Source organism: Artemia sp. Qi Xiang Cuo, chromosome 5, assembly GCF_049724085.1.
Source record: "Artemia sp. Qi Xiang Cuo chromosome 5, ASM4972408v1, whole genome shotgun sequence".
Classification (NCBI taxonomy): Eukaryota; Metazoa; Arthropoda; class Branchiopoda; order Anostraca; family Artemiidae; genus Artemia; species Artemia sp. Qi Xiang Cuo.
Window position 1 is genome coordinate 66998297 of NC_142798.1, and position 14937 is coordinate 67013233.

At 37.2% G+C, this 14937-nt stretch overlaps 1 protein-coding gene across 1 annotated transcript in view; it reads left to right on the forward strand.

The window, feature by feature from the left end:
• LOC148952411 (protein-L-histidine N-pros-methyltransferase CARNMT1-like) overlaps nt 1-14937 on the forward strand; it is a 90525-nt gene that overhangs the window by 57704 nt on the left and 17884 nt on the right. Inside the window, exons 3-5 of the mRNA XM_089089872.1 lie at nt 2883-3040; nt 11493-11633; nt 14548-14710. Coding sequence (XP_088945998.1) covers nt 2883-3040; nt 11493-11633; nt 14548-14710 — 462 coding nt within the window. The remainder of the gene's footprint in view (nt 1-2882; nt 3041-11492; nt 11634-14547; nt 14711-14937) is intronic.

Here is a 14937-nt window from a genome sequence, read left to right on the forward strand (position 1 = left end):
CAGCTTGGTCTCAATAAAGGACCTGTTATGAGTTTGCTTCAAACTATGTAAGTTATATTATGGTCAGTAATTTAATTTGTTTGAGGATGAAAAACTAGGCATTTCTTGTCTAAAAGAATCCTAACTGCAAAAATTGTAAACATTGGCTTATAAATGTACTATATTTGTATTTCTACAAACCCCCCCCCCCCCCCACACACTCCTAAGAATTGTACCTGTGTTAACTATGGCTTATAACTTAATTAAGACAAGGCCCAGGCTATTCAGTCCAACTCGGCACCAAGAAGCTGGTGGACCAGGTTCTGTCAGTGATCTATAGTCAAATGAGTTGAAGCCATGACTTGTCCCACTTTACCCACATTTCCTGAAACTGCCTAGTGGTTTGACGTCGTTTGCGATGTTCTACCATAGCTTGACCTGGCCTCCCGATTTTTTCTTCCAATAGAACGAAGGCACTACAGTATGAACCAAGCGTGTTAGGGTCCCTTCTAGGCGTTACATTACATGGACAAGCCACTTGAGGCGTGTTTTCTTGGCCATGCTGGACATTTACTAATAATACTAATTATTGATGAGATAAACCTAGTGTGTTACACAGGCAGCAACCAGTTCGGGTTCAAAAAGGGCAGCAGTAGAGAACATGTCCACCATCTTATGTGTAATATCCTTTTGGAGTGTGATTGGATTGATGAATCTATTGTTGTGGCAGGTTTAGATGTAAGTCAAGCATTCGGCTCTGGTCTTCATAGTCAACTGCTGTTGAGCGCACATAACCGCGGTCTTGACAAGTCGGTAGTTCTTACGTTCTGTAATTTGTATTGGAAACTCGCATTGAAGATTAAAATTAGTCTACCGAGCGGGATAGAAACTACTATTATTATCCCAGTTCGAAAAGGTATTCGTCAAGGAGCTGTCTCTTTGCTACCTCTTTAACAGTGTAGTTGAGGGTCAGCATGTAGTTAAAGAGAGCTTTCTCTATCTTGGTCAAGATCTGTCTTTATCGAACTATGCCGACTATATTTTGTATTTAAGTCTTTCTTTTTCCCCCTTTGAAGAGAGTTTTGTGAAGTTGAAAAGTTCATATGAGAAAATTGGCCTGTCTTTCAACCAAAATAAGACAGATTTTATTGTCTTTAATCGTAAAGGAAGTTTTCCTGCCCCTGAAGTAAAATTTTTTGACAAGATAATAAAATGTTGTTTAAGTATAGTGCATCTTGGCCTACCTGTTGGTTGTAACGTCACGTCGACACGTCTTTAGTTAATCGAGGATTTTACTAGTAAAGTATGAAAAGCTTGTGATATGATTGTATCTTGGAAAGCTTCATATAGTGGACTGATTGGGGCCCAGCTATTTTCGATGATGGTTGCACCATGTGTGTTGGTGCTCTCTCCTTTTTGGGTTCTTTTATCAGATAAGAATAAACGTACGTCGCGTTCTTGTTACCACCTTTTTTGTAAATTCCTTTTGCGTGTGCCTCCTTGGAAGCGGAACGCAGCTATTAGCAACCAGTATAACATACTGGACCTGTACATGGTTGCCCAGGAAAGACTAGCGAAGTTTTATATGAGCTTAACGGAAAATGAACTGTGTGATACTTTGCGATATTAGTGTTCATTTGTTGTTCTGCTTGTGTATATTAGTATATTTCTTGTTTGATACTTATTATATTGCTATCTTTCCTTTTATTACTCTACTAGTGACATTATGTCTTTTTAGTGGGAATTAAAGTTCATTCATTCATGTAAAATTTTGCCCACATATCTTCACGAGCCAGTGGCTGCTGATTTGTCCCGACCATCTGATGTTGCAAATAGTTCCTAGGCACTAAGTTCTAACTTTCTAAAAACGAGATAAGTCAAAACTTGCTGCAAAACTGATTCAAGTCGGAGCTGCAGACCAATTGGCTGCAAAAACGTGCTAAGTCCTGTATAAAGGTTCTGACTCAGTGCAGAAGCAAACTAAGTTCTCACTTATTCCAAACCAGTTAATTCTAAGCCGGAAACTTAGTTGGATTGATCCAAAACGAGCTAAAGCAAAGGCCTTGTGTAAAAACGATCTAAGTCCAAGCTACAGAATTTCAGTCATGCTATGCAGAAACGATTTAAGTCCTTGACTCAATGCAAAACGTTTCAATCTTTCTTTAGTAACTGTTGACAGGATATCTCCTATTTTTATTTTTTTAAGGTTTGGTTTTGTATGTTGTTCTATTGAATTTTATATATATTTTTTTTCTTCTGCATATAGGATGATTGAGCAGAGATCTTGAGTTAAATATTTACATTTTCATCTTATTTTTCACTGGCTTTGATTGGCTTGTTTTTTTTTCCTTCTCCAACATTTTCTTCTTTAGAATGATATGTTTAATAAAATGTAATGATAGAGAATAAAATATTTTTTTTAATGTGAAACATATTCTTCAGGAAGGAATCAGGTTACATGAGTCAAAAATAGAAAGGAGAAATATCATCTTGACTTTTATCCACATAAAATGGTATTCAAAAGCAAGGCCGTATCTAGGGGGGGGATGGGGGGGGGCCCCCCCACACACAATTTTTGTCCGACTTGTTAAAACGTAACAAAATGTATATTATATGTGTATAACAAATTTTTGATGAGTTTTTTATTTGTTTGTGGTCCCGCCCTCTCTCGAACACAAATTCTGGATACAGCCTTGGTCAAAAGTAATGTATTTCAATAGCAACTGTTCTTACAAGCTGGAGCACCGTTTTCCATGATTCTCTGTGACTCTTTTGGGGACACATTTTACCTTACTAAACAGTATTTGAATTACCTAGCCAATTATTCAATTGTAAATGTCAATAATGAAGGAGGTGGTGAACCTTTTTAATTAGTGTTTTCTTATATAATCATTTCATTACAGGTCAAGGCCAACACAATACCGACTGCTCACGACATGGAAAAAGTACAAATGACAATTAAAGCCATTTCACGTGATTGGTCTGTAGATGGCGAAAAAGAAAGACAGCTCTGCTATCAACCAATTTTAGACGAATTAGCTCAGTGGTTTCCCTTATCAGAGTACTTCTTCTTTTTTTATATATATATAACTTTTGGCGAATCGATTTAGTTTTCACACATTGTTTGCTTTTCCAATTCAATTCTATACAGATGTATTGCTTATGGCTGGGACACAAGCAAGAGTATTGAGGGGGTTTGAACCCATTTCCCCATGAAATCTTGGAAGCTGACTATTCCCTCTGTAATTTTTACGTTTTTCATGTAATTCACCCAGTTTCGACACTTCTCAAAGTTGTCATCCCCTCTCCCCCCCCCCGAAATGCAGCCCTTCCTCTGAAATAAAATTGTGTCCACAGGTCTGGCATATGGGACAATTTCTATTAGTTTTTTTTTTCTGGACTTTAACTCAATTTAGCAGTACAATGTTGCTTGTGATGTTAATAGTCTTTAATACCTATAAACAGTTTAATAAATAGTTTAACACCTATAAATATCTATAAATGACGCGTTAAAGTACAAGAAACCCGATCCTTTTCAGTTTTCTATCTTCTTTCGTATCCCGAGTTCTATAGATTTTATGACGTCTTAATGATCCAGAGTCAACCATACTTGTAAAAGGGTAAAAACTAAAGGGAAAATTTATCCTATCTCCCCTCCCCCCCCCCCGCCGAAAAAAAAATGTCAGAATTTCCCCTCCAAAATGCTGGAAGGAGAAATGTATTCATTCCGTATATGAATACTTAAGCCTAAACTTGCACTCTCATCAATTATTTGATTCCCACCTTTTAACTGAACAAAAAAATGATTACTTTTGCCACCTTCTTTTAATCGTTTCTATTGATTAGCATAGAATAAGGTCTGCTCGAAGAACATTTTTTCTTTAATATCTAAAGTTCAAAAGATTTCATTTGACTGATTTACTTGATGAATAGTAAAGAAGACATATTTAATTTCCAACATGAGCTGATTGAAAATCTAAGAAAAAAATATCTCTGAAAAACGTTCCAGGAAATTGATTGGTTACCACTTTATTTTCCGCTGCTACCAGTTTGACAGCGCTATTTCGGTAGCCAGTAGGGGACCAAGCTCCTGTGAATTCTCACTTATGAACCAAGTGGTTCATATAGTGGCTGTGAGTTTCCAAGCAGTGGTGTTGTTGGAAATTTTTATAGATCTTTCAGATATTGAATGCGAATAATTTTGAGGATTCGGCTTAAAGATAAAATACAAGTCCAGTTTATACGAGGGAATCATAAAGTTTGAAATATCACTTAGAAGCTCTTACTATTTACTTGTGAAATTGTGTTGAGAGGCGTTGGGTTATTGCGCTTCTAGTTATACCTGCTGAGCTGAGCTTGCGTGATCAGCTGCAAAGAATTGCAGCTAAGCATGTATATCTTGAGTATCATTGGGTCCCTAGTGCATAATGTTGAGAAGGTAGTGCATATTTAGAACATGGATTATTGTGTTGATTTCGCAGTAAAAGAGATTCATTTTGTACAAACTGTGCTAGTTGCGTGAATGGTAGCGCTACTTAGACTTAGTTCCTCTAACATCTGTCGCATATATGGCAACGATGGCAAATCTCCGCGTCGAACAATCGTGAACCAAAGTCCACAGCTTGTTGAGAGAGTCCTAGAACTCCTGTCTTTTCTTTAGGGGAAAGACCAACTTTTGCCCGTTGTTTACCACTCTTCCACGGGCATGGAGGAGCAAGCACCAAATTTTGTTGGGAATTCTTCCGTGTCGCATTCGAATCCTGTGATCCCAGTATGGCCACCTTCTTTGTCGGACTTCGTCATTTGTTTGTGAGTGCTTTGTGAGAGGCTGATCCAGGTGCTAGTAACTCTATCATCCCAACTATTCGCAAGCATTTTTCGCAGGTGGTTGCTTTCAAATCCAAGCCACCTTTTTCCTACAGCTTTAGACAGGCTTCACCATTCCCATCCATGTGCCATTATACAGATTACGTTGGTGTTGACCAGGCACAACTTCAGCTTCGGAGAGCACCTGCTAGATCTCTTTAATTTTTTAATTGAGAGAATGCTGAACCTGCATTTGTAATTTGAAGTACGATCACTTATTTGGGGTTACTCGGTGAGAGACCTGGTCTGGGTGTTAGGTATTCTATAAACCCAACTAATCACAAGCATTTTTCGCAGGAAATTACTCTCAAATCCAATCAACCTCTTATACACAGCTTTAGGCAGACTCTAGTGTTCGGATCCACATATCGTTATTGAGATTACGTTGCTGTTATTTGAAACAGTATTTGATTTAGAGAAATGGATAAACGATAAAAACCCTCCAGAGCCACAGATAGGTTGTCGATAGTTTATTTTTGACGTTTCAGGTGTTGAGTCTTTTTTACAGGGACAGGTTGCAAATCTGTTGCCCAACCTTACAGTAGAGGGAATTGAACCCCAGACATTGTAGTGCCAAGTAGAGCATCAGTCGACTCTACCGCCATAGGTTAATTGAGAGACTGCTGCACCTGCATATGGAATTTGAATCATTATCATTTATTTGTGATTGTTTAGTAAGAGACCTGATCTAGGTGTTAGCTGCTCTATCAACCCAACTAATCACGAGCATTCTTTGCAGGCAATTGCTCTCAAGTCCAAGTAACCTTTCCTCTGCTGTTTAGTCAGATCCCAAGATTCGCATCCATATTTCATTGTCATATGTCAATGCTGTAACTGTACATGCAATTCGAAGCATGATCTCTCTGTCGCAACTACTCTCTTAAGTTATAATAGAGGTACAGCTGGCAGTTACTTGAATTTGCTAACAGCAATTTAGAATCTAATAGAAACTTTAACTTGTCCCTGTTTCACAAGGCTGAGTTTTATTCAACTGAGATAATTTTTTCTCTGTGATGCTCACCTTAAAAAATGAAAAAAACCTAGATTTTACAAAAAAAACAAAAAACGAGCAAATAATTAATTTGGTTCAGGTTAAAAGCGTGGAAAAACATTGTTTGTTGACCTAAACTTATGTAGTTTCATGCATTGCAATCTTCTCTAATACAAACAAGAACGATGACACGTTGAAAGACTTGGTACACTGTGTCTGTATGTCTCGCGAAACATTAGTCTATCAGCTTAAACTCGACCAGCTTACTTGCAATGTCCACCTTGTTCTATTAGTCTTGAATAAAATGACTTTCTTCTTCCCAGAGGGGAAAAAAATTACGACGCTGCTGATTTAACAACATAGATGATGTTATTCGTAAAGTTGAGTGTGGTGTTTTAGTTCGGTGTATTCCCGCCACTCTTTTTTAACAAGAAGTGGCAGGGGAAGTGTGTAGAAATGGATGATACTTGTATTTGTTTTAAGACACAAACTCTAAACATTTTGTATTTGCCCTTGGTGTTGAAAGCCTCCAATTGGCTCCACGTCTGTATCAACTGTGTTATGTTGATGTCTTTCCTTACCTCCTCTTATTCCACTGCATCATGGGTTTGCAGTTCAACACCTGTTTATAATGGGCGCTATATATACTCCACCAAACATGACCAAATCAGGTTAAGCGGCGTTTTAGATTAGTTGATCAAGGTCATATTTTTGACGACAACGTATTCGAATTTCGGTGCACCTGACTATTCAAGAGAGAGGCACTGACTATTTACTGGGTTTTGACTGCGTAGCAAAGACGACTACACATCCATACAAATCATCAAATATATGTATTGCTGATAAACTAAAGAAATTCCGATACCCTACGTACCCTAAAAAATTCCGTTACCCTATATAACCTAAAATATTCCGACATCTTACATACCCTAAAAAATTCCGTTACCCTATGTAACCTAAAAAAATTCCGATACCCTACGTACCCTAAAAAATTCCGTCACAGTATGTAACCTAAAAAATTCCCACACCCTACGTAACACAAAAAATTCCGTTACCCTATGTAACCTAAAAAATTCCGATACGCTACGTACCCTAAAAAATTTCGTTAACCTATGCAACCGGAAAAAATTCAGATGCCCTACATAACCTAAAAAATTCCAATACCCCACACTCATGAGAGCTGAACGTACTGGAATATGATCATTATCTGCTGTTAAGGTTTATGGACTTTGCAGTTTAATTATTTAGCTCTCTTCTTTATTCCCTGATCTTACTGTTGTGAAGAATTGAAGTGTGATTTAGCTACAACTCTGGATATGTTGAGATAGTCTTGTTGCCCCTAGGTATTTAAATATGAGTTTACCTTGTAGAAAAGGCCTGACCCACAGAGCTCATAGCTATAGATGCTAGCTTGTATTACGTTTGTTAGCCTGGGTATGTGTTTGGTTGTAGTGATGTACCTTCGCTTCGACTGCTTTTCTTCTCCTTCTGGAATATGATTGCACGTAACGTGCTTGAAGTTGGAGTAAATGAAAATGGGACATGTTGCGAGTTAAAAACAAATTTCTAATGCATTCCAGTGAACATTCTACTAAAAACTGCGGGAAAAATTTTAGAGAATGTATTTTGATTTTGGATAGCCAAGGTCTTATTCTTGCCGGAATAACAGCGTTCAATCATAATCAAATTAAAAAATAAAAGAAGTTTGCCACACAAAATACCTATCACAAGTGAGCAGCAGCATGATCATGATATTCATTTACTACTACTACTACTACTAACAACTCACCACAGCACCAACCCGCCTGAGGCCAACACAGCTACGCACGCTCCTCCTCCACCCAAATCTATTCAAAGCCTCCCTTTTTACACCCGCCCACGAAGTTCTCATTTCTTTTAAATCTTTCTTTATGACGTCCTCCCACCCCAGACGGGGACGACCTGCTTTCCGTTTAGCCCTAGATGGTTGGCCGAGAAGAAAAATCTTGGGCAATCTGTCATCCTTCATCCGCGCAACTTGCCCTAGCCGCCTCAACCTTTCTTTCATTATAGCCCTAGATAGCGGTATTGAACCACATTTTTCGTATAGCCTATTGTTTGAAATACGATCAGTCAGCCGGGTACCCAGAACAATCCTTAAGCACTTTCTCTGGAAAAAAATCTGGCAAATCTTCATCCGCTTTTTGGAGCGTCCATGCTTCAGTGCCACATTTGACCACTGTCATCACTGTAGCTTCTAATATTCTAATCTTGGTTTGCAGATTTATCTTCCTATTCTTCCAGACTTTCTTTAACTGTGAAAAAACACCCTGAGCCTTGGCTATTCTATTTTTAACATCTTCAATGCTCCCACCATCTTTACTAATAATAGTACCAAGGTAAGTGAAGCTTCCAACCTGATCAATCTTTTCATTACCCAACGTCATCTTTACATCTTCACTTATTCCTAGCCTTAGTGACTTAGTCTTCCTAACATTAATTTTCAAACCAATTCTAGCACCCTGAACTCGCAAAACCTCTAAAACTTCATTCATTTTCCTCACACTTTCATCTAGGATGCTTAAATCATCAGCATAATCCAAGTCCAGGAGACTTTTTCCTCCATATTTGATTCCGTGGTCTCCCATTGCCTTTCCTGTGCTCCTTAAAACAAAGTCCATCAAAATAATCCATATAAAGGGGGAAAGAACACAACCCTGCTTAACTCCTGATTTAATACAAAACCAGCTGCTAACCTCATTTCCTACCTTAACCGCAGCAGTGTTATTCTCGTACATAGCACTAATCACTTTAATGTATTTGTCTTGTATACCATACAAGGATAAAACCTTTACTAAAGCTATTCTATCAACAGAATCGAACGCTTGCTCATAATCTATAAAACTGAGGACCAAGGGTGTTTGAAAACTCAGGCACTTCTCAATTATTAGCCTATGAGTGAAAATTTGGTCGGCACATCCTCTACCGTTTCTAAAACCGCACTGCTCTTCTCTTAAAACTTTGTCTACGGCATCTCTCAGTCTAAAAAGTATCACATTACTAAGTAATTTACTATCTACAGAAACCAGACTGATCCCTCGATAATTACCACACTCACTTTTATCACCTTTCTTATAAAGTGGCTTAATTAAGGTTTTCCTAAAATCGTTAGGTACTTCCCCTTTTTCAAAAATCATATTCATAATTTTCAATAACGTACTTCTAACCTCAGAGCCACCATATTTAAGAAACTTATTTACTACCCTATCAGCACCTGGAGCCTTATTATTCTTTAATCCTTTTAGTACTGTTGCTAATTCCTCCACACAAAACAAATCTTCCTTCACATCCAAGGTATCATAAACTTTTTAATTTTCCTCTGTATTTTTTCCTGCAACTCTATTTCTGTTAAGCAAATTCTCAAAATGTTCGGCCCATCTCTCTTTAGTTTTTTCCTTATCGCTAATTGCGACCCCATTCCTATCTTTAATTGGGCCCAATCGGGATTGACTACTCCCTCTCAATTTTTTAACATGCCAGTACAATATTTTACTATTATGCGGTTTAGCTGCATCTTCCAGATCCTCGGCAATTTTATCCATGGCCTCCACTTCACACCTCGTTAGTTCATATTTTAATGCTTTCTCTACTTTCTTTACATTTCTTTTGTTTTCATACGATCTATCACTCAGATAATTCTTGTACAAGTCGTTTATCCTTTCTATTAAACATAAAGCTTTTTCGCTAATATTTTTAGCTGCAGTTCTAACTTTCTTCGCTAATACACCTTCAGCAACTTCACAAATTATTTTTCTAAAATTATTCCAACCATCTTCCACATTATCAAATTTTAAACTCTCAAGTTTAGTATTCAATTGTTTCTGGAAAGTGTCCCTCAAATTCTCATCCAGGAGTCTACCAACATCATAACTTCCCGGGAGGTAGTTACCCTTCCGATATTTCAGCTTTAAATTAACCCTTGACACTACTAGATGGTGATCTTTACTTTTAACATTAGTAACAGCACTCCTATATACTCTAGTATCTTTTATCGATCCTGCCAGTCATCGGTTTACAATAACATGATCAATAAGGTTAGCTGTCTTACCATCACGTGAATACAATGTTAACTTATGGGCCATTTTACGATCAAATACTGTATTGGTTATAACTAGATTTATATACCTACAAATTTGCAAAAGTCTGTTTCCATTGCTGTTTTCTTTTCCTACACAAAATTTACCTAGGCTGGGATACCATCTATCCCTATTTCTACCAACCTGGGCGTTAAAATCTTCCAGTAATAACATCATATTTCTACCTGAAACCCTGTCTATTTTCTCCTGTAACTGTAAGTAAAATTTATCTGAGTCACTAGTATCTCCGTCAGTCGGTTCTATAGGGGCGTATACTACTATAACTGATACCCTGAACTTTCTAGTCATAAAGTGAGCAATTAGTATTCTATTATCAATATCTTCCCAGCCTAAACAAGACTTAGCAGCTTTCTTATTCATCATGAGCCCTACTCCCTGTCTATGTACCCCATCTTTCCTGCCTGAGTAAACAAATTCTATATCTCCTAATTTAATGCTTCCTACCCCTGGGATATGAGTTTCTGAAACTCCTAATAAATTCAGTTGGAATCGTCTGAATTCGTCAGTCAAAATGTCGATACGATAGTCATTTTTTAATGTTTCCTACCCCTGTTTCCTAATGTTTCCTACTTCCTACCCCTGGGATATGAGTTTCTGAAACTCCTAATAAATCCAGTTCGAATCGTCTGAATTCGTCAGTCAAAATGTCGATACGATAGTAATTTTTTAACGTCGTAACATTCCAAGTTCCAATTTTCATGTTCTTTAAATCACTGAAATTATTTTCGCCTCAGGAAAAGCAATGATCCCAGATACCAGTGCAGGACGGGGATCACATATCTTCTCAAGTCTACACAGAAGCGCTTGATCTGGCTTAGAACCGGAGAGCAAGAAGTCCCTGGGACCTCCAAAATGAATGGAGGCTTTGTGCATTCCTGGGCCCATTGATCCTAACATGGTTTTCAGCACATCAACAAGAGTCGAAATCCTGCACAGACAGTCTCAAGCCTATTTTAGGAATAGTCGGGCTTTTTGATGGTTCTCGACACGCCACGGTGGGATCTTGGGTCTTCAGTCCAGGTTAACGAGCCAGGTCGTATATCACCAATGAAATAAGTAATTTTGATGTGGGCTTCACGATTTTCCTTTCTACTATGTTTAAAAAAAATTATCTGCTCGTGTTTCTTATGTTGTAATTAAAGTGTCCGTAGAAAAAAAACTTGTAACGTTGAAAAAAACTTGTGTCGATTAATTAATTTGTGTCTATTTATCAGACGTATATAAAGTCTAAGGGCTTAAGAGACATGGGCCACTTTCCGTAATTTGAGTTCGTAGGTGTGCACAGATAAAAAAAAGTAGGAAATGACCCTTTTTTCTTTATATTCCTTGTTTTATATATATTATTACTTGTATTATTACCTATTAATATTGCTTATTACTTGTTTTGCTTATACTATTATGTTTCTTTATACTATTATATTCACGGATTGCTTTACTTAATTTTAGCTATGAAACACAGACTGTTTAAAAATTTGTCTTGACGTTTGTTTGTGAATTTATGAGCTTATTATTCTTTTAAGGAATTCCAGTGATGTTGAAGTGTTGGTTCCTGGTGCTGGTCTAGGACGATTAGCTTATGAAATAGCTAAACGAGGCTACACCTGTCAAGGCAATGAATTTTCACTCTTCATGTTATTTGCATCAAATTTTGTGCTCAACAAGTAAGCTGCCTTCTTATTTCTAGTTATTAAGCCTGGTTTTGCCACTTTACATCTTGTTCTACTAAAAGGAGATGTATCACAGTTGACCAATTAAATTATGGCATTGATTTTTTGAATATTTGCTTATCATATCAGTTCGATTGGTTTTAATCCTTACCAGTGGCGTAATTTCGTCAAAATCCTAGAGAGAGGGGGGGGGGGGTAAAGTTGGAGTCAATTTTCCAAAATCAAATGAAAATGACTGTGGAAAATAAAAGTAAGTCATTTAGTACTGTAAAGGCAAAGATATACTAAAGAAAACTGACCTGTTTCTCAGGATGCTTGAATTATGCAGGCTTACCTTAGTTTTAACAAGATTTTTTTTGCTGAAACTAAATTTTAGCTGGGTGGGTGCAAACTGGAATCTAGGGGTGGCGGGACAAACTGGAGTCTAGGGGCGGGGGGGGGGGGCAAACTGAAGTCTGGAGGGGGCTCTTCCCCCCTCTCCTGCCCCATAGCAAATTACACCCCCGGTCTTACAATTCACTGAGTTGATACCTTTTGATATTAAGGATCCAGATTCGTAGATTCGCAGGGATCGCCTAGTTGTAGGAGTGGTAGCTTGTGTTTTGGCCGTGGTATATAGGAACTGGGAGTTTTGGCGGAAACAGCTGAATAAATGAAGATGGACGAACTACTGAATAATAGGGAAAATGGGCGTGAAAATGATAAAGTCAGTGAGGGGGCTTAAGATGTTCGCATTGAAGCCTTTGGGAGAGATCACCAGGTAGTCACAAGGAAGCCAATGATAGACTAAAGATATTTAGAACTGTTTTACTATTACACCAAGTGGTAAATCAAACTAACAAGCCTGACTAGCTCAGTAGACACAGCATCCGATTCTATGTCTTTTTCCGGTTCTTTTGCTTTTTCTCGTCAGTAGAAAATAAAATATTGAATATATATATATTCCTTTTTAATTAAAAGTTGTACTTGCGGTTGAATAATCGATGCTAGCATGCTTCAGGCGTGCAGATGGATAAGGAGCTCCATTGAAAGGCAGTGGGATTTGCTCTTCCTCACTAAGTATTTCCAAAGTAATAGTTTTAATCTACCCCATTTTGTCTCGACTTGGTTGAGCTGAAACTTTCACAGATAGATTCTGGGGAAGGGGGAGGGTATAATGAAACGCCGAAATATATTAGGGAGGGGGGATGCAAATTTTTCTTTAATCCCACAAAAGTGCACTTTTTTTTTTTCGTCCAACAGGCTTCGCCACTAGTAAAATAATAAACGCTATTTCGTCTATACTTTATATACGTCAAACGTTAAACGCATAAAATTCCGTCTAAGTGTTGGTTTATTTTATTGAGAAAATATACATGTTTACTTAACTTAGTAAATATCGGCAGATCAGTTCTTGACAGTGAAACGACATTGGAGGGTGGTACTAGCCAGAATAGATGGATAACCAGAGTTATGAAAAACATGGACAGATTTGGTTCATTGATCCTCGGCAGCTCTGGTAAGGAACTAAAAATAAACTACGAAACGGCTATAAAGCTTTGAAATCACGGTATTTAATCTGAAAGTGACACATTTGAATGAATAAAGACGTTTCACTTTATTTTAATACGGCTTTATAAAATGTATTAAAGCTTTGATTTCAAAGATGGAATTGCGTGTTTAAAAGTATATATTAAAACTGCACGTTAATTGAATATTAGAACTGTATGATCTCAATTCTAACCCTGGAATCTGCTTACTGGAATAATTTGAGGCATATCATCATCTTCATTGAATTTGTGGCCTAAAAAACTATTTGTTGACCGTTTCTTTGAGAATAAACTTTTCTTTCAATTAGACGAACATTTACAAGACAATGAAGTTAAGGCTTTGTCAATTTTGTCAAATCGACGTTTTAGTTGCTGGATCTTTTTTACAGGGAGAAGTAGCAAGCTTGCCCCCTAACCTTGCTGCGGCGGGGATCGAACCCGAGGCCCGTATTACCATGCTGAGCGTCAATCCACAGTGCTGCAACTGGGCGGGAAGAACATGCTACTAATTAAAACGCGTCTAATTTGGACTATTCAAACTTACAGTTGGACGTCAGTTTTTTTTTTTTTTTCTCTTGCAGATTGTAGATAAAAAAGTTAAAATAATTAGATGAAGTTTAAGGCTTTGTTTTTGTATTTATCAAAGAGTTGAGTGAGTTTGTTTCTTTTAGTTGTTTTTTATTAGTCATAGAGCCCAAATATTTCCTTGGCTTGTGTTTTGGCAACTATGTTCAGAAAATTCATTATTAAGTTTTTTTTACTTGGTAAAAAAAAAACAATTGATGAGTCATTAATAAATAACAATATAAGAAGTCACATTGTTTGTGAATTTGCGCCTTCGATAGGCTTTTTTCCCCTTAAAACTAGAAAAATTTTTCTTTTTGAAGATTCTTTTTTTGCAGTGCAGATTTTGCTTTGCAGTTTTAGTTTTTCGAAAGATTTCTTTATGGATAATATAATTTTTTTCTTGTGTCGCCATTTTTGGATTGGCTTTCTTGGCTTTCCAAATAAATAGTCCAAGCAAAAACAAATATTATCCGCTGTCGTAGCTTGCATTGTACAATTTCCGTTTATGTAAGAATGCCAAGAAGTAGCTCATCAAAATTTCCCTCCAGCCAATTTACCCTAATTTGAGATAGGTTGGGGCACTTCAGGAGAAAAGGACCTAATGCATCCTCCTCCGCATCGCCGATTTGGAAAGAGCAATTGTTCTTTGCTTCAATTCTTTCCCTAAATTTCCAAAAGTTGTTTCCTCTCACTAGGAGACAGTTTACCCTCAACTGAATCCATATCTTTATAAATCGAAGCAGAATATTCAACGTAAACTCTCATTTCATGTCTAGATTTTTATTGAATTATTTGTTTATTGATTTTAACAGGTGCCAAGGATTGAATCATTACCGAATTTTCCCGTGGGTTCATACATATACAAACAATGTGAAAGATGAAGATCAAACGAGGCCATCATTTTTTCCTGATGCAGATCCTTCAGAACTCCCTCCCAATGCAAGATTCTCCATGGCTGCTGGAGACTTCCTCGAGGTGACTTTCTCTTCTTTTTAGTCTTTTTGATATCCTTAGACTAAATCTTTTGACTTGGTCATTTATCAGAAATATTCTTAGCTTGATACTGCTTGATACATTGCAACCGCAGTTCATTGCACTTTACTGGAAAAAAAAAATGCAATTTAAATATTTTCACTTTTTTTTACTTTAATAAATAAAAAATTGCTAAAACTTTAAGGAATAAATATCAGTGAATGTATATT